Source organism: Lolium rigidum, chromosome 1 (genome assembly GCF_022539505.1).
Source record: "Lolium rigidum isolate FL_2022 chromosome 1, APGP_CSIRO_Lrig_0.1, whole genome shotgun sequence".
In the NCBI taxonomy this organism is placed as follows: Eukaryota; Viridiplantae; Streptophyta; class Magnoliopsida; order Poales; family Poaceae; genus Lolium; species Lolium rigidum.
This window is the reverse complement of record NC_061508.1, coordinates 30,115,830-30,135,403: the sequence shown is the minus strand read 5'-3', so window position 1 is coordinate 30,135,403 and position 19,574 is coordinate 30,115,830. Positions and strand designations below refer to the sequence as shown.

At 43.9% G+C, this 19,574-nt stretch overlaps 2 protein-coding genes across 2 annotated transcripts; both read right to left on the bottom strand.

Annotated features, from left to right (window-relative positions):
• Positions 1 to 11,195: 11,195 nt before the first annotated feature.
• LOC124706269 (probable serine/threonine-protein kinase DDB_G0281745) lies at positions 11,196 to 15,314 on the bottom strand. The gene is made up of 10 exons (XM_047237926.1): positions 15,279 to 15,314; positions 13,276 to 14,737; positions 13,000 to 13,148; positions 12,868 to 12,939; positions 12,626 to 12,778; positions 12,388 to 12,551; positions 12,154 to 12,301; positions 11,851 to 11,973; positions 11,656 to 11,743; positions 11,196 to 11,557 (listed from the first exon to the last, which is right to left on the bottom strand). The coding sequence occupies exons 1-10, from the start codon at positions 15,312 to 15,314 to the stop codon at positions 11,379 to 11,381; spliced, it is 2,574 nt and encodes an 857-aa protein (XP_047093882.1). The 3' UTR covers positions 11,196 to 11,378.
• A 355-nt stretch (positions 15,315 to 15,669) lies between these two features.
• On the bottom strand, positions 15,670 to 17,282 carry LOC124670456 (obtusifoliol 14-alpha demethylase-like). The gene is made up of 2 exons (XM_047206956.1): positions 16,812 to 17,282; positions 15,670 to 16,665 (listed from the first exon to the last, which is right to left on the bottom strand). Exons 1-2 carry the CDS (start codon positions 17,280 to 17,282, stop codon positions 15,670 to 15,672), a joined length of 1,467 nt encoding a protein of 488 aa, XP_047062912.1.
• Positions 17,283 to 19,574: the final 2,292 nt, after the last annotated feature.

The following is a 19,574-nucleotide window of genomic DNA, read 5'->3' as shown; positions in this document are numbered from 1 at the left end:
GGAGACAGTTTATATCTAACAGTATGTTGTGCAAGCAACTTTTTAATTTTTCTTGCATCAGTAGTAGCATTGCATTTATCAATAAAATCATCATCAAGTTCTACATAATCCTCATCAAGATTATCTCTAGAGTATTCAACAGACTCATGTGAATTAACAGGTGTAGCAGCATTTTCATTAGGAGTTTCAGCATTTTCAATTTGTCTAGACCTAGCAATTGTAGCATCTAGAAAAGATCCCAATGAACCACTATCATCAAGCACAGCAGAAGCATCATCAATATTATAAGAATTTTCAGATCTAGCGAAGTACCAAGCATGTGAAGCATGTGGTGGTGAAACAAGTTTATCAATCACGGATGGTGAATCAAGAGCAGCAGAGGTACTCGGAGTTGTACCTTTTCTTGTAGTGGATGGTAATATGGCGACTTTAGGATCGCGAGGTTTACCCATGATGGAGAATTTGCAGCGAACAATATCAATCCAAGTGAACTTCCAAATAAAGCTATGCTCCCGGCGCCAGAAAATAGTCTTGATGACCCACAAGTATAGGGGATCGCAACAGTCTTCGCGGGAAGTAAAACCCAATTTATTGATTCGACACAAGGGGAGACAAAGAATACTTGAAAACCTTAACAGCGGAGTTGTCAATTCAGCTGCACCTGGAAACAGACTTGCTCGCAAGAGTTTATCAGTAGTAACAGTTTTATAGCAGTAGCAGTAGTGAAATAACGACAGACAGAGTAACAAAGACAGCAGTAGTGATTATAGTAAACGACGAGGATTAAAATACCGTAGGCACAGGGATGGATGACGGGCGTTGCATGGATGAGAGAAACTCATGTAACAATCAAAGCAGGGCATTTGCAGATAATAATAAAACGGTATCCAAGTACTAATCAATCAATAGGCATGTGTTCCATATATAGTCGTACGTGCTCGCAATGAGAAACTTGCACAACATCTTTTATCCTACCAGCCGGTGGCAGCCGGGCCTCTAGGGAATCTACTGGAAATTAAGGTGATCCTTTTAATAGAGCACCGGAGCAAAGCATTAACACTCCGTGAACACATGTGATCCTCATATCACCGCCTTCCCCTTCGGTTGTCCCAATTTCTGTCACTTTGGGGCCTCGGGTTCCGGACAGCAATACGTGTATACAACTTGCAGGTAAGATCATAAAGCAATGAATATCATCATGAATTGATAACATGTTCAGATCTGAGATCATGGCACTCGGGCCCTACCGACAAGCATTAAGCATAACAAGTTGCAACAATATCATAAAAGTACCAATTACGGACACTAGGCACTATGCCCTAACAATCTTATGCTATTACATGACCAATCTCATCCAATCCCTACCATCCCCTTCGGCCTACATCGGGGGAATTACTCACACATGGATGGGGGAAATATGGCTGGTCGATGGAGAGGCGTCGGTGGTGATGATGGCGATGATCTCCTCCAATTCCCCGTCCCGGCGGAGTGCCAGAACGGAGTTTCTGGTCCCGAGACGGAGTTTCGCGACGGTGGCGGCGTACTGGATGGTTTCTGGCGATTTCTTCTAACCCCCGTGCGTTTTTAGGTCGAAGGCATTAAGTAGTCCGAAGGAGGGCGTCGGGGGCCAGCCGAGGCGCCCACACAACAAGGCGGCGCGCCTCCCCGGGCCGCGCCGGCCTAGTGTGTGGGGCCCTCGGGCCCCCACCCGGCTTGCCCTTCCGGCTCCGTCAATATTCCGGGAAAATAGGACCTTTCGCATAAATTCCGAGGATTTTCCTGAAAGTTGGATTTCCGCACAAAAACGAGACACCGGAGCGAGTTCGCTCGAAAACAGCGTTATCCGTGTTAGTTGCATCCAAAATACACAAATTAGAGGCAAAACAATAGCAAAAGTGTTCGGGAAAGTAGATACGTTTTGGACGTATCACTGATACGTCTCCAACGTATCGATAATTTCTTATGATCCATGCCATATTATTGATGATACCTACATGTTTTATGCACACTTTATGTCATATTCGTGCATTTTCTGGAACTAACCTATTAACAAGATGCCGAAGAGCCGATTCTGTCGTTTTCTGCTGTTTTTGGTTTCGAAATCCTAGTAACGAAATATTCTCGGAATTGGACGAAATCAAGACCCAGGGTCCTATTTTGCCACGAAGCTTCCAGAAGACCGAAGAGGAGTCGAAGTGGGGCCACGAGGGGCCGACACTATAGGGCGGCGCGGCCCAGGTCTTGGCCGCGCCGACCTGTAGTGTGGGGCCCCCGTGTGGCCCCCCCCCCACGTTGCCCTTCCGCCTACTTAAAGCCTCCGTCGCGAAACCCCTGATGCGAAGAACCACGATACGGAAAACCTTCCAGAGACGCCGCCGCCAATCCCATCTCGGGGGATTCTGGAGATCTCCTCCGGCACCCTGCCGGAGAGGGGATTCATCTCCCGGAGGACTCTACACCGCCATGGTCGCCTCCGGAGTGATGAGTGAGTAGTTCAACCCTGGACTATGGGTCCATAGCAGTAGCTAGATGGTTGTCTTCTCCTCATTGTGCTTCATTGTTGGATCTTGTGAGCTGCCTAACATGATCAAGATCATCTATCTGTAATGCTATATGTCGTGTTTGTCGGGATCCGATGGATAGAGAATACCATGTTATGTTAATTATCAAGTTATTACATATGTGTTGTTTATGATCTTGCATGCTCTCCGTTATTAGTAGAAGCTCTGGCCAAGTTTTTGCTCTTAACTCCAAGAGGGAGTATTTATGCTCGATAGTGGGTTCATGCCTGCATTGACACCTGGGACAGTGACAGAAAGTTCTAAGGTTGTGTTGTGCTCGTTGCCACTAGGGATAAAACATTGATGCTATGTCCGAGGATGTAGTTATTGATTACATTACGCACCATACTTAATGCAATTGTCCGTTGCTTTGCAACTTAATACCGGAAGGGGTTCGGATGATAACCCGAAGGTGGACTTTTTAGGCATAGATGCGGTTGGATGGCGGTCTATGTACTTTGTCGTAATGCCCAATTAAATCTCACTATACTTATCATGACATGTATGTGCATTGTTATGCTCTCTCTATTTGTCAATTGCCCGACCGTAATTTGTTCACCCAACATGCTTTTATCTTATGGGAGAGACACCTCTAGTGAACTGTGGACCCCGGTCCATTCTTTAATACTGAAATACAAATCTGCTGCAATACTTGTTTCTACTTTTTTCTCTGCAAACAATCATCTTCCACACAATACGATTAATCCTTTGTTACAGCAAGCCGGTGAGATTGACAACCTCACTGTTTCGTTGGGGCAAAGTAATTTGGATTGTGTTGTGCAGGTTCCACGTTGGCGCCGGAATCCCTGGTGTTGCGCCGCACTACATCCAGCCGCCATCAACCTTCAACGTGCTTCTTGGCTCCTCCTGGTTCGATAAACCTTGGTTTCTTTCTGAGGAAAAACTTGTTGTTGTGCGCATCATACCTTCCTCTTGGGGTTCCCCAACGAACGTGTGAAATACACGCCATCAAGCTCTTTTTCTGGCGCCGTTGCCGGGGAGATCAAGACACGCTGCAAGGGGAGTCTCCACTTCTCAATCTCTTTACTTTGTTTTTGTCTTGCTTTATTTTATTTACTACTTTGTTTGCTGCATTATATCAAAACACAAAAAAATTAGTTGCTAGTTTTACTTTATTTACTGTCTTGCACTCTATATCAAAAACACAAAAAAATTAGTTACTTGCATTTAGTTTACTTTTATTATCATGTCTAGCTCTATACCTGTTACTTCTTCACCTGAGGAATTAGTTTTTACTTTTAAACAAGGGGATGAGGAAAGTTTTAAAGATGCTTGGTCCAGGATTTTTACTTCTTATCGTAAAACTGAACCTCAAATGACTCTAAGTTTGCTCCTTAGTAATTTCTATTTTGGTCTTATGATTCGCTATAGATATGCCTTGGATGCTCTAGTGGGAGGAGATTTCCTTCATTGTAATGGGGATCAAGCTTTTAATGACATAAAGAAGTTGGTTGCATCACATGATTCATCTAATAACTTTGATTCAGCCCTTATTAGCATTCATAATAGATTAAACACTCTTGAGATAAGTGCATCTCGCTTAAATGAAAATTATGGATATATTCGTAACCGTCTTGATCAAGTTTTAGTGAACTCTGAACCTTCATTGTGGAATCCTACTATTAAAATTGTCATAGGTGACCAAACTCTTCGTGCTAATTGTGATATTATGACTGAATTTTGCCTAATGCCTAAGGGTATTCATAAATCTTTGAAACTTTGGGAATTCAATGAAGGGGGAGAAGGAATAACTCTTATTGATAACTCTGTTATAATTCCTAAAGGGATAGCTGCGTGTGTGCATACAACCATTCTTGGGATAACAATATCCATTGATTACCTTGTCATTGAATGTGCAGGAACAGGAGAAATCACACTCGGAAGATCCCTGCTGAAATTATTGGGAGCAGTCATAGACGTGAGAGAAGGCACCCTAAAATTCACCTCTACACCCGGGGGTAGCCAAACATTCCCTAAGCCAAAGAGTAAGGACAAGAAAGGTAAGGATAAAGCCCAAGGTAATGTCAATGCACCACCCTTCGATAACACTTGAGTCACACTTTCTGCGCCTAGCTGAAAGGCGTTAAAGAAAAGCGCTTATGGGAGACAACCCATGTTTTTACTATAATATTTTTGTTTTATATTTGAGTCTTGGAAGTTGTTTACTACTGTAGCAACCTCTCCTTATCTTAGTTTTGAGTTTTGTTGTGCCAAGTAAAGTCTTTGATAGTAAAGTAAGTACTAGATTTGGATTACTGCGCAGTTCCAGATTTCTTTGCTGTCACGAATCTGGGTCTACCTCCCTGTAGGTAGCTCAGAAAATTAAGCCAATTTACGTGCATGATCCTCAGATATGTACGCAACTTTCATTCAATTTGGGCATTTTCATTTGAGCAAGTCTGGTGCCCTAATAAAATCCATCTTTCCGGACTGTTCTGTTTTGACAGATTCTGCCTTTTATTTTGCATTGCCTCTTTTGCTATGTTGGATGAATTTCTTTGATCCATTAATGTCCAGTAGCTTTATGCAATGTCCAGAAGTGTTAAGAATGATTGTGTCACCTCTGAACATGTTAATTTTTATTGTGCACTAACCCTCTAATGAGTTGTTTCGAGTTTGGTGTGGAGGAAGTTTTCAAGGATCAAGAGAGGAGTATGATGCAATATGATCAAGGAGAGTGAAAGCTCTAAGCTTGGGGATGCTCCGGTGGTTCACCCCTGCATATTCTAAGAAGACTCAAGCGTCTAAGCTTGGGGATGCCCAAGGCATCCCCTTCTTCATCGACGACATTATCAGGTTCCTCCCCTGAAACTATATTTTTATTCCGTCACATCTTATGCACTTTGCTTGGAGCGTCGGTTTGTTTTTGTTTTTTGTTTTGTTTGAATAAAATGGATCCTAGCATTCACTTTGTGGGAGAGAGACACGCTCCGCTGTAGCATATGGACAAGTATGTCCTTAGGCTCTACTCATAGTATTCATGGCGAAGTTTCTTCTTCGTTAAATTGTTATATGGTTGGAATTGGAAAATGCTACATGTAGTAACTCTAAAATGTCTTGGATAATTTGATACTTGGCAATTGTTGTGCTCATGTTTAAGCTCTTGCATCATATACTTTGCACCCATTAATGAAGAAACACTTAGAGCTTGCTAATTTGGTTTGCATATTTGGTTTCTCTAGAGTCTAGATAATATCTAGTTTTGAGTTTTGAACAACAAGGAAGACGGTGTGGAGTCTTATAATGTTTACAATATGTCTTTTATGTGAGTTTTGCTGCACCGTTCATCCTTGTGTTTGTTTCAAATAACCTTGCTAGCCTAAACCTTGTATCGAGAGGGAATACTTCTCATGCATCCAAAATACTTGAGCCAACCACTATGCCATTTGTGTCCACCATACCTACCTACTACATGGTATTTCTCCGCCATTCCAAAGTAAATTGCTTGAGTGCTACCTTTAAAATTTCCATCATTTACCTTTGCAATATATAGCTCATGGGACAAATAGCTTAAAAACTTTTGTGGTATTGAATATGTACTTATGCACTTTATCTCTTATTAAGTTGCTTGTTGTGCGATAACCATGCTTCGGGGACGCCATCAACTATTCTTTGTTGAATATCATGTGAGTTGCTATGCATGTCCGTCTTGTCCGAAGTAAGAGAGATCTACCACCTTTATGGTTGGAGCATGCATATTGTTAGAGAAGAACATTGGGCCGCTAACTAAAGCCATGATTCATGGTGGAAGTTTCAGTTTTGGACATATATCCTCAATCTCATATGAGAATAATAATTGTTGCCACATGCTTATGCATTAAAGAGGAGTCCATTATCTGTTGTCCATGTTGTCCCGGTATGGATGTCTAAGTTGAGAATAATCAAAAGCGAGAAATCCAAAATGCGAGCTTTCTCCTTAGACCTTTGTACAGGCGGCATGGAGGTACCCCATTGTGACACTTGGTTAAAACATGTGTATTGCGATGATCCGGTAGTCCAAGCTAATTAGGACAAGGTGCGGGCACTATTAGTATACTATGCATGAGATTTGCAACTTGTAAGATATAATTTACATAACTCATATGCTTTATTACTACCGTTGACAAAATTGTTTCATATTTTCAAAATAAAAGCTCTAGCACAAATATAGCAATCGATGCTTTCCTCTTTGAAGGACCATTCTTTTTTACTTTTATGTTGAGTCAGTTCACCTCTCTCTCTCCACCTCAAGAAGCAAACACTTGTGTGAACTGTGCATTGATTCCTACATACTTGCATATTGTACTTGTTATATTACTCTATGTTGACAATTATCCATGAGATATACATGTTACAAGTTGAAAGCAACCGCTGAAACTTAATCTTCCTTTGTGTTGCTTCAATACCTTTACTTTGATTTATTGCTTTATGAGTTAACTCTTATGCAAGACTTATTGATGCTTGTCTTGAAGTACTATTCATGAAAAGTCTTTGCTTTATGATTCACTTGTTTACTCATGTCATTACCATTGTTTTGATCGCTGCATTCATTACATATGTTTACAAATAGTATGATCAAGGTTATGATGGCATGTCACTTCGGAAATTATCTTTGTTATCGTTTTACTCGCTCGGGACGAGCAGAACTAAGCTTGGGGATGCCGATACGTCTCCAACGTATCGATAATTTCTTATGATCCATGCCATATTATTGATGATACCTACATGTTTTATGCACACTTTATGTCATATTCGTGCATTTTCCGGAACTAACCTATTAACAAGATGCCGAAGAGCCGCTTGTTGTTTTCTCGCTGTTTTTGGTTTCAGAAATCCTAGTAACGAAATATTCTCGGAATTAGACGAAATCAAGACCCAGGGTCCTATTTTGCCACGAAGCTTCCAGAAGACCGAAGAGGAGTCGAAGTGGGGCCACGAGGGGCCGACACTATAGGGCGGCGCGGCCCAGGTCTTGGCCGCGCCGACTCGTAGTGTGGGGCCCCCGTGTGGCCCCCCACGTTGCCCTTCCGCCTACTTAAAGCCTCCGTCGCGAAACCCCCGATGCGAAGAACCACGATACGGAAAACCTTCCGCAGACGCCGCCACCGCCAATCCCATCTCGGGGGATTCTCGGAGATCTCCTCCGGCACCCTGCCGGAGAGGGGATTCATCTCCCGGAGGACTCTACACCGCCATGGTCGCCTCCGGAGTGATGAGTGAGTAGTTCACCCCTGGACTATGGGTCCATAGCAGTAGCTAGATGGTTGTCTTCTCCTCATTGTGCTTCATTGTTGGATCTTGTGAGATGCCTAACATGATCAAGATCATCTATCTGTAATGCTATTTGTTGTGTTTGTCGGGATCCGATGGATAGAGAATACCATGTTATGTTAATTATCAAGTTATTACATATGTGTTGTTTATGATCTTGCATGCTCTCCGTTATTAGTAGAGGCTCTGGCCAAGTTTTTGCTCTTAACTCCAAGAGGGAGTATTTATGCTCGATAGTGGGTTCATGCCCGCATTGACACCTGGGACAAGTGACAGTAAAGTTCTAAGGTTGTGTTGTGTCTGTTGCCACTAGGGATAAAACATTGATGCTATGTCCGAGGATGTAGTTATTGATTACATTACGCACCATACTTAATGCAATTGTCTCGTTGCTTTGCAACTTAATACTGGAAGGGGTTCGGATGATAACCTGAAGGTGGACTTTTTAGGCATAGATGCAGTTGGATGGCGGTCTATGTACTTTGTCGTAATGCCCAATTAAATCTCATTATACTTATCATGACATGTATGTGCATTGTTATGCTCTCTCTATTTGTCAATTGCCCGACTGTAATTTGTTCACCCAACATGCTTTTATCTTATGGGAGAGACACCTCTAGTGAACTGTGGACCCCGGTCCATTCTTTAATACTGAAATACAAATCTGCTGCAATACTTGTTTCTACTGTTTTCTCTCGCAAACAATCATCTTCCACACAATACGATTAATCCTTTGTTACAGCAAGCCGGTGAGATTGACAACCTCACTGTTTCGTTGGGGCAAAGTACTTTGGATTGTGTTGTGCAGGTTCCACGTTGGCGCCGGAATCCCTGGTGTTGCGCCGCACTACATCCCGCCGCCATCAACCTTCAACGTGCTTCTTGGCTCCTCCTGGTTCGATAAATCTTGGTTTCTTTCTGAGGGAAAACTTGCTGCTGTGTGCATCATACCTTCCTCTTGGGGTTCCCCAACGAACGTGTGAAATACACGCCATCAATCACCTTCGCCCGGGCGCTTGCCTCCTTCTTTGTCGCCGTCGCCTCCAGCCGTTTCCACCTTGCATCTTCATCCTCTTCCCTTTCCCCCTCCTTGTCCTAGCCGTCGTCGGAAACGGCGTCCCCCTCCTCATCCTGGTCGTCATCGGCGATGGCCTCCCCCTCCTCCTCCTGGCCATCCATCAGCGGGGAGCTAGAGCTGCTCGGTGTGGCAGTTCTATCCCACCAATGGCGCCATCCCGGCGGCTTCCCCTCGCTATCGGTGTCCGATGGTAAAGATAGGTTGCTCATGGCTCAATCGTAGAGATGAATGAAGCAGGCTGGTTGGAGATCCTTAGCGCAACATAAAGGTCTTATTGAGCGGGGATTAATGGCGGCGCAGATACCGGAGAAAGCTGCGGTTGCTCTTCCGCGGCGGTTCGCGCTCCATTCCGGCGGTTCGCGCGTCCATCGACATCGTTGCCACTCCAGCGGTTCCCTTCCTGGCAGTTGTTGTGCTTAAATTCGCGTCGGCTCGAGCTAGGGTCACTGCCAGGGGGGCGTGGGAGAAGCGAGCGGGTTACGCAGCGTCCGGGGTTACGCAGCGTCCGCAAAGACGCAACAAGCCGCATATTTGGGCTACGTTTGCGCCTCCGCGAACGGCGCGCCGCCCTACCGAAATAGTGTGCATGCCCATTTTTCGACCGCGCGGACGCAAACGAGCAGTCAGTGGCTATTGATCACTCCGTGTCTATTTGAGTCGCTCCGTTGGAGATTCCTTTTAAGGCCATGAAGATCACCTGACTCTCTCGTTATAGCACTTTTTCTAGAGAAATAAAACTTCGAAGAGTGTGTTTCGTCCATGAACGAAGGGCCTCGAATGTGCATGCACACGTTTTAGTCCATAGCTCTCTCTAATTTGATTCAGGGTCGCCGCATGTGGCTGTTACAATCCCCTGATACTTCAATTGTACCTGTTGCTATTGATTACTTCCCCTATGAAAAAAAACTATTACAGTAACTGACGGGACAAGGACTCCGTTGATATCACACTCGCGAGCTTAATAAAGAGTAAAATACATGAGAGGTCATCAAACTTGACCTCCTAGTTCGCTATGGTCACTGTACCGTGAAATACTTAAATTACGGTCACTAAATACGCACAATGTTTCATCGGAGGTCACCGAAGCGTGTACAACTTTGTATTTGCTGGTGTGGCACAGAGTTAGACCCCGCCTATCAGCCCGCTATCATCTACAGGGACTATTGTCCAATAAAAAGAAAAAAAAGGTTAAATAGCAAAGTTGAGGAATCGGATAAGGATCTAAAAAAAGAAAAAAAAAAGGCCCATGGCCGAGCAGCACTACCTCCGGCCTTCCTTATCGTCATCACCGCCTCCGGCCTTCCGCCGCCACTAGGAGGGGACGCTGCTCTCCGACCTTGACGTCGGGGACGGCCACGTCCAGCGCGAGGCAGGGGCGGGCCACCGCCGGCCGGCAGGTGCAGGGGAGGGGGGTTGCGTCGTACGGGACAAGGTTGTTCCCCATTTGCGCCATGGTCAGCCTCGAGCCCTTCCAGGCGGCGGCGTGGAGTGCCATGGCGGTCGAGGCCGGAGCGAGGGTGGTGCGCGGGGGGCCTCCTAGCGGCGGCGCGCGGAATTCCATGGTGGCTGAGGCCGGCTTGCCATCCGGTCCTTGCTTGTTGCCGTTCTATCTCGCTGCGCTCGACCTTGTGCGCGCCGGTCACAGCTCACCACCTATCATCGCAGCTGCTTGTTCCTCCATCGCATCTCCCGCCCCATCCCTCCATGGACACGCTAAAGATGCAGATGCACCGCTCGCTGGCTGGATGGACGCCGCTCCCTCGCCCGCTACATCGTCCCCTCTCCTCCATATGTGGCGCGAGCTCGAGCACCACCGTGACGAAGGGCACACAGGGGATCCGCGCCGGCAGGAGGGGCATACTCGCCGACAAGGACGGGCGTGCCGCCCACCGAAGCTCTCCTGGCGATGGCCTTTTTTTTAATTTGACCCTTGTCAAAGTTTTCAATTTAGCCCTTTTACCTTTTATTATTGCAAAACAGGGAATATTAACACCAGCTGGGCCTGGCATGTGGGGTTGACTAGTGCCACATCAGCAAATACGAAGTTGTACAGGCTCGGGTGACCTCCGATGAAGCACTGAGCGTATTCAGTCACCGTAATTTGTGTATTTCATAGTACAGTGACCGTAGTGAACTAGGGACTCAAGTTCAGTGACCTCCTATGCATTTTACTCCTTAATAAACATTCCAGACTCAGAAACTGAACGGGACACTGAGATCACAACCAGGTCAGGCTGTCAGGAAGGAAACAGGACACACCCAGAGGCCGTAGAACAAGTCCGGAGTAGAGCAGGGGAACCTATATAAGCAGATTCAACAACTGTTGTCATGACACCTAGTGTACATGCTTTTACATTTGCCTTTCGGGTTTGGGAAAGCACCACATGAAGTAGTCAACCAACCCCACTCTAAGCGTTACAGCTTTCTTCTCTATCTTTCACTTCATTCATGTACAAAGCTAAGGGCGTCTATTTCTGCGGTTGCGCCTTGGTAGGGGAAGTCGCCATGGCCCGTAACCTCTTGACAACCTCTGTGAAGCTAGGTCTCTCCGACGGCTCGGCCGACCAACACTGCTCCATCAGCGATCTCCATTGCGGATCACACGACTCAGGCACAGGAGGTCGCAGGTTGTTATTCACGATCCCACCTGGTTGCAGTTGGCAGAATGTTCAGAAACAAGAATGATATTGGACTCAACCAGTTAGGTTAATGCAGTGTACATTACAGTAAAAGTCGAAAGCATACCAATAATGGCACCATAATGCAAGTCAGCATAAGGCTCTTCACCGGTTATAAGCTCCCACATCACAATTCCAAATGAGAAAACGTCAACCTACAAGCAAAAGCATGTGCGGGTAAATAGGCTGTATGTATCCAGAAGTGGACCAGGACAAGGGGAAGAGTCCTGCACACTGGGATGAAGGATGCAGCGGAACAAACCTTTTCAGAAACAAGGTTACTGCTTCCATTTAACAACTCAGGTGCCATCCAAGGAAGTGTTCCTCTCACTCCACCAGAGATTAATGTCTGGCATTTAACCTTTGATAAGCCCAAATCGCCAACCTACATAGATAAAATGGTTACTGATATATGAAAATTCTCCATGTCTGCTTTCTGTTGCAAACAAGGTGCTAGGATACAGATATTAAGCGCAATCGTTGGAAGGATTGTCTGGAAAAAAAAATCGTGTAGCAAAATATGCAGAAAAGAGGGGTGTGTTACGGATAATTAGAGACCCCTTACCTTGCATATAGGGCGTTGGGCATCTCTTAGGTTGACGAGCAGATTATCACTCTTCAAATCGAAGTGTACAATATTCTTCCCATGCAAATATTCCATACCAAATGCAACATCCATCACAATTAGTAGACGCCTACGCCTATCAAATATCCTGCTGACAAAAGAAAGTAAGTAACTGACAATGAAAGTGTCACCACATGAAAAGCCTCATGTATTTGCATTGAGCAGATATCATACTTTTCATGTCTTTGCAATGCTTGTCGAAGCGAACCATTAGCCATGTACTCGGTGACGGTTGCAACAGATCCACCTGGTCCATCCAGAACAACACCGTAAAAAGCTACGACATTTGGATGGTGCAAGGATGCAAGCTTGCAAGCTTCATTCCAGAAATCAGTTTTCTGCAGGCACAAGAGGAAGTTAGAACAAGATAAATAGAATGTTGAAAATAAGTGGCAGTATGTTTAACACAGACCATGCGCTGTTCCTCAGAAGCCTTCCCAACAAAGCACCGATCGCTTATCCTTTTTATAGCGACATCAGAACCTCTCCATTTTCCATGATAAACAGTGCCAAAGGTTCCAGAACCCAGTTCACGCAATTCTTCAAGATCACTGTTCTTTATTATCTGCAATTGCAGAGTAGGAAGTAAGGATGCTGTATTTAAAAATGAATATGTAAAGCACACAAATAGTAAACTTGTAAATCGCAACGGACCTGAAGGTTATCAATGTCATCTAGAATTGGAACTCCTTGACTTGTTTTGTCTGATTCTTTGTTCGACGTATCCTGAACCACAAATAAGAATTACAACTAATCAAAGAAAAAGAGGTACAACAGGGAAGAGACTTCACCAACCTCAACTACAGCTCCATGTGCATCTATGTGATCCCCAGAGGATTTGGTAGGTTTCTCGGGAAAAGATGACTGAAGAACAGATGCTGCCACGCCTTCAGCAACAGCTTGTAACTGACGTTTGATACTTTCTTCTCCGTATCCTTCCAGAAACAAGAGCAAACAACAACAACAAAAAGACATTTAGTACATTTCAGTTCTGGAATGGAATAATAATTAATGCCGTAATATAGAAAAATTACATTCGATGAGAGAGCATACCACACTGACCTTTGCTTATTTGAGCAGGTTCTGGGTAGATATCCTTGAAAGTAGGATCTTGAATGTGTGAAAGATTGCCTTCTAACAGTGTGACCGCATTTGAACTGGTGATTCCAGGACCATGGCCCTCCACATATGGATATCCAGAAACAATAGGTCCGTTAGCCAACTTGTTTGGTTTTGGGGGAACTACAGAAGCAGTTCCAAGTGCTTTCCAAGGATCCTGGTTTGAGAATAGAGATTCGGTGCAAGTTGGTTCACGTGTAGCTTCGACACGTTCAGTACCAGCAGCATCCTGCAATACAACTTGACTACTAACAGTATGGGGATCAGAAATCATGTGATTCAGCATTGCCACGGGATGCACTGGAGGAGGCCCAGCAGGAACCTGAACACCCGAGTAAGCAGGTCTCACAAGAAATGTTTCACTTGAAACAGGCTGTTCGATGGTTACACCAAGGTTGTTGGAGACAGGAACACTGGGTAACATATTTGGCCGCTGGATTATCTCAGGATGGACATTTTGTGCGGCAACATTCAGAAGGGGAGGTGGTTGTTCAGTATGCCTCACAAGATTGTCCTCTGGGATAAAAGAAGGAATGGGAAAGGCGCTGTTAATGCCCACATGATACCCTCCAGCTTGAGATTTGTAGACAGGACCACCATCCATAATCGCAGGTGGATTATCAATTTTCCTGCCACCAACGGCACCATGGGGAATAGCTGAGTTTCCTTGCACAACAGATTCTGGAGGGGCAATGGGACCTAAGTTAAGTCCTTGCATCCGAGCATCGATAGGTCCAGAATAATCTTGAGGAATATCACGGGCATATCCTCTAAGTGGGTCTGCTACTGGGTGATTTGAATTCTTATATTCAGTAGCATCAATCCTCTGTGGATTGCTACCAACTCCATTCGCCAGACCTTGTGATGGCTGCATAATATAAATGGGTTGCTGCGGATGCTGGTATGTGAAATTATCTTCAGCACGGGAGTATGGAGGATGCCCGACAAATACTCCGTTTGAAGTAACTGGTACGGTAACCATGGTGGGTTGAGCCATCGCTCCTGCGGCAGGAGATGGTGTTGCTTGCACTGCAGGATTCCTGGCAGAATGTTTTTGATCAAACTGGGCCATCCCTGGTTTAGTCTCTGCTCTTGGTTCTGGTATATAACTAGCAGGCGTTGCTGCACTTGCGCCTGGAACATGCTGGTTGGTTGCATTCTGTTGATGGAGGCTGTAAAATACCGGAGCAGAATCAGGATAATTCACTGCACGAGGATTTCCCTGATCCTTGATCATGTTATCCGAATGGGCATGCGGCAGTATTTTCTGGCACATTGTGCAGTCATCGTACCTCACCGCTGACAAGGTAGCCGAGCTCACCACCATTGGGAATGTCCCCGAGCTGGTCGACACTGGTGAGCTTACTGTGCTTGTGACTAACGGCTGCACACCATTCTTGTAGCCCTACACAATGAATGGTGTTTGTCATCCAACAAGAGAGTGTAGAGAAAGTAGTATTTGTTTATTCAGTTATGTGATCAATGTTGAGAGTGTCCACTAGTGAAAATATAATCCCTAGGCGTCCAAATATCGAATCTCCGTTTATTTACTGTTCTACTGCATATTTACTTGATGCCATATTTTATTCAGATTGTTATTACCACTCATATTCATCCATATCACTTGTATTTCACTATCTTTTCGCCGAACTAGTGCACATATACATCTGACAAGTGTATTAGGTGTGTTGGGGACACAAGAGACTTCCTGTATCGTGATTGCAGGGTTGCTTGAGAGGGATATCTTTGACCTCTACCTCCTTGAGTTCGATAAACCTTGGGTGATTCACTTAAGGGAAACTTGTTGCTGTTCTACAAACCTCTGCTCTTGAAGGCCCAACAATGTCTACAGGAATAGAAGCGTGCGTAGACATCACACTCCACCTCCGGCCCCTCCCTTCCCTTGCGTTGACCAAAAAAAAAATACCACAAATTCGTTTTCATACTGTAGTCCAAACAGGATTAGGAATTTGTACCACCATTAGATTCCAAAGGCAAATTCTAAGCACACCCAAACAACAGATTTGGAATTTTAGTCCAATTCATTTCCATCTTGGATTTGGAATCTTTGCCCAATTCAATTTCAAGACCAAATTTTGTGCATCCAACACTTTCACTTATAGCCGTCTATGATACTACAGCTTATCCAATTGATATTCAAATGATTTCGATCATTAAAAGATACAACCATGAATCTTAATGATATAAGTGATACACCCATACAAAGTTACAAACACACACACACACACACACACACACACACACACACATACATGCCGCTGCACTCATGCACATACTATATTATCAGTACCGTACTAAGTATACAACATGTGGTAACTAGCCTTGCAGTCGACGTCTCTTATAGCTGACCATCATACTTCCTTGAGGCTCCGGGATTAACTTATTCCAATCAGTTTTGGGATAAGGAGACAACAGTGTGAGATCAAAATTGTTTAGCAAATGGCTCCATATTATTTTAATTTGCATATAGGCATAGGCCTCCCCAACGCAAAGATGCCTTCCACCACCAAATGATGTGAAAGAGAATTTGCCACCAAGTATGTCCTCCTGTCTTGCCGGACCAAACCTATCTGGGTCATACAAGTGAGGATCCTTATAAACGTTAGGCATGTTATTGTTTTGCACTATAGGACTTGCGATAGTATGCTCTCTCGGAATGCCATACTCTTGGCCTTCTTTTGTCCGCACTGTGAAATGTTTATGTGCCTTGCGAAGCAACATTGGTGCTGGTGGGTTCATCCGAAGTGCCTCTTTGATACAACTATGCAGAGTATCCATCTCTAACAAGGCATCATATTCTATTTTACCCTTGTATTTCGTCATGATTTCCTTTTGCTCCTCAGATGCAGATGTTAAGAATTTTGCATGGCTGAGTAGGCAAGCTCCGGTCCAGGTAGTAGCATGAGAGCTTGTGTGCTTTCCACCAAAGATCAATCCAATTATCAATCCTGCTACCTCTGTCTCGGTTGTGGAGTGGCCGTCTTTATACTTGGAATCCATCAATTTCTGTAGCACGTCCTCCTCAACCCTGCTAGAGCTCTTCCGTGATCTCACAATTTCAGAGAGTAACTCTACTAGGTTGGCATGTGCCTTGTCACGCCTACGGTTTGCTGGGGTTGGGATGTATGGGAAGAAGACACTCATCAAGTTCACTCCGCTCTCGATATCACGAAACAGAGTATAGAACTCATCCAACATCTTCTCTCGAACCTCTTTTCCTAATAGACAGCGGCTTGATATCAACATGAGTAACTCTTCAAATTCATGTTTTAAGTCAACAATGCCTTCCTTGTCCCATTTGCTAAAGTAGCCCTACGAACAAAAACACATCGTTTCATAAGTTAAGTGCTCTGGACCGCAGGTAGTACTGAAAAACGAGACTACCACACAGCGATTCAAACTAACTAAATTTTAATGGAAATCACAGAGATAGGGGGTGCCAAGAATATGCTACGTACCTCTACCTCTTGAAGCATGGGATCAAAATGTCTCCTCAACTTTGACTGCCTGAATGCGTCAACATAAAAACGAGCCTGCTCATTCCGAGTGGGGATATCAACACCGTAAGCAACCTCTCGTCCAAACATGGGCACAGTGAACTCAAGAAGATTACCATGGCTAATATCTGAATCCAATCCTTGAAAGAAATGAGCTGAGACCTCTGGTCCGATCAAGAGGGTTACATGATTTCCAAACAGACTAATTGTGAACACACTGCCATACTTGTTGTATAGAAAGTTTATCTTCGATGGAAGATCCTTTGAATAAAGGCTAGGCCAAAGTCTTAGTAAAGCAAAACAATTCACCACTGGTGGAAGTGGTTTCCCACTGGCTGAAGCAACGGCAATCTTTTGTTTTATAATCCTGAGTACGAGAGTGATGAGAACAAGAGCCACAGTGAACCACACGGCGCTACTTGTCATGTCCATGCGGTTATAAACTCCCAGCTATATCACCAACCAGAACGGTAATATGATTTGTACTGCAAGAGAAACGTGATTATCTTAGTTAGAAAATGTGTCCCTTCCTGTTACATTGATATCTAACGTTGTGTATGCAGTTTGAAGTAATAATGTGATAAGATGAACGACGGAGAATAGTGTGTGTTTTTTGTGTATTTCATAACTGTTTTTTGGGGCAAAGCTATTGCTACCGTTTAAAAAAAAAACGGTGTCCTTTGTTTCTGCAAGAACTACGAAACCAGATGTTAATTTCGCGCAAACTACTACTCAATTAGTTCATTAATATAAAACGTTTTAGCAAGCTAATTTAGTTTTCTGAAACATCTTATATTAGTGAAGATAGAAAGTATTAGAAGTTAAAGCTGCTCATTGGACCTGCACACACACAAGGCCACAAGGCGACTCTACTCGCAGGTGGTAAATTTTTTAACGGGGAGGGCCTACCGAGTCTAAGGCACGGAGAGAAAAAACCAAGCACAATCATACCTGGATACAGCTGCAGAATGAGAACGCATCAGAGGATTGTTATCGCGCAAGTTTCTTCCTAAACTCCATCTGATCACACAAAATTGTCTGTGTGTCACAGGCATATATAACAGAGATGGAGTAAGACTGTAGGAGTACCCGAGGAAGCGTAGATGGTTGAGGGGATGGCAATTGGCAACATCCAGGGCTCGTGGAAAAATCAGAGAGACGGCTAAGGAAACTAAGGGACGTTTGGATCTAGGCAATATAGCTGAGCTAAGCCTTGCTGTGGCATCTAAAAAAAAGCCTTGCCGTGGCAGGCTTAGCGTTTATAGCACGGTATAACTAACCTCACTTTTGGGGGAGAGCTAGGCGCAACAGGCTAGAAAAAACTCACCCACGTAGGATCAAGTACAGAGTGTGCATATGGTTTTGGTTGATTGTTTGAATATGTTATGTTAATTCGTTTATTACAAGCAGGCTGACTGTTTATAAAAGAGAATAGGTTGTGTTAATAATTCGTGTACACACGAGAGTATGCTCATCCCAGAACATAGACAATAACTGGCAAAACACGCTGGATTGTAGATTTTCAAAAGTTAATGGCGCACGAAGCAACAAACACATATACACACTCTGTCCTTTGTGGACCTCGACTATATACTGAACACAGGTGTGCATGGGATTGTTTCCGGGTTTTTTCACTCCCTCAGAAAGGCTCATTGGCCATGAAAAATCACTTCGGTCAGGTGTCTATTCCTTTCACGTTTTAAACTGGAAATCCTTCACAACCTACATGGGCTAAAAGAAAACTTGCAGCGCTAGTTGTGTAAAAAGTGTCAAGATTACTTCAGAACCTACATGGCAGCAATATACAACCCTGCCAATTCAAAATCAAAATAACAAAAGTTTGTTAGCGTATCCAAGAAAACGATATCCCATAGTCATCACACTTAGTTATGTCAACTAAAGTGTCATCAAGATTCCAGAGAATGTTGGAAATTGACACTAATAATATCAGATAGACCATGAGATATCCCATAGTCAGCACGCTTAGTTATGTCAACTAAAGTGTCATCAAGATTCCAGAGAATGTTGGAAATTGACACTAATAATATCAGATAGACTATGACATATCAGCCGAATGAAGCTGAACTGCTGCATAGTTGCTCAGTCAAAATTCTTAAGCCAAACAAACATGCGGTCAATCTGTATATAGCATGTTTCTAGATGTCTTACCTCCAATTGATAATTAATTAAGTTATATCTGCTGCAAAAAAGCCTGCAAATGTCCAAAACGTGAAGTACTGATACCCTGAGAAATGTAGAATTTCCTGGAACTACAAATGCAAATCACCAGAATCATGTGCATGTAGTAAATTACAGAGATTACGAACCATGGTACATGATATAACATGCCATGGATTATCAGAATATAAAATGTTACTACAATAGAGTAGCAATACAACTACTAGTGGATGAAGAGCAACGAAATGAAGTTCTAAACAGGATTAGCAAAGAGGTGCATAGTGTGCTGGTTAACCGAGATGAAACTGCTAAATAAAATTATAAAACACCCACATGGAAGGTATAGTTGCGTATGGTACTAGGTATGCACCAAGAAATTAGTAAATTACAATCTACGTAAAATAAAACAAGACAATCCCCTTACCTAGTACAGTTAAACAATCATATATCCAAATAGGAATTCAGGAAAAACAGACACTACAAGAAACCTGTTCATAAAACAGATAGTATAGTACAGGATTACAGTTGATATGACAATGCAGGTCA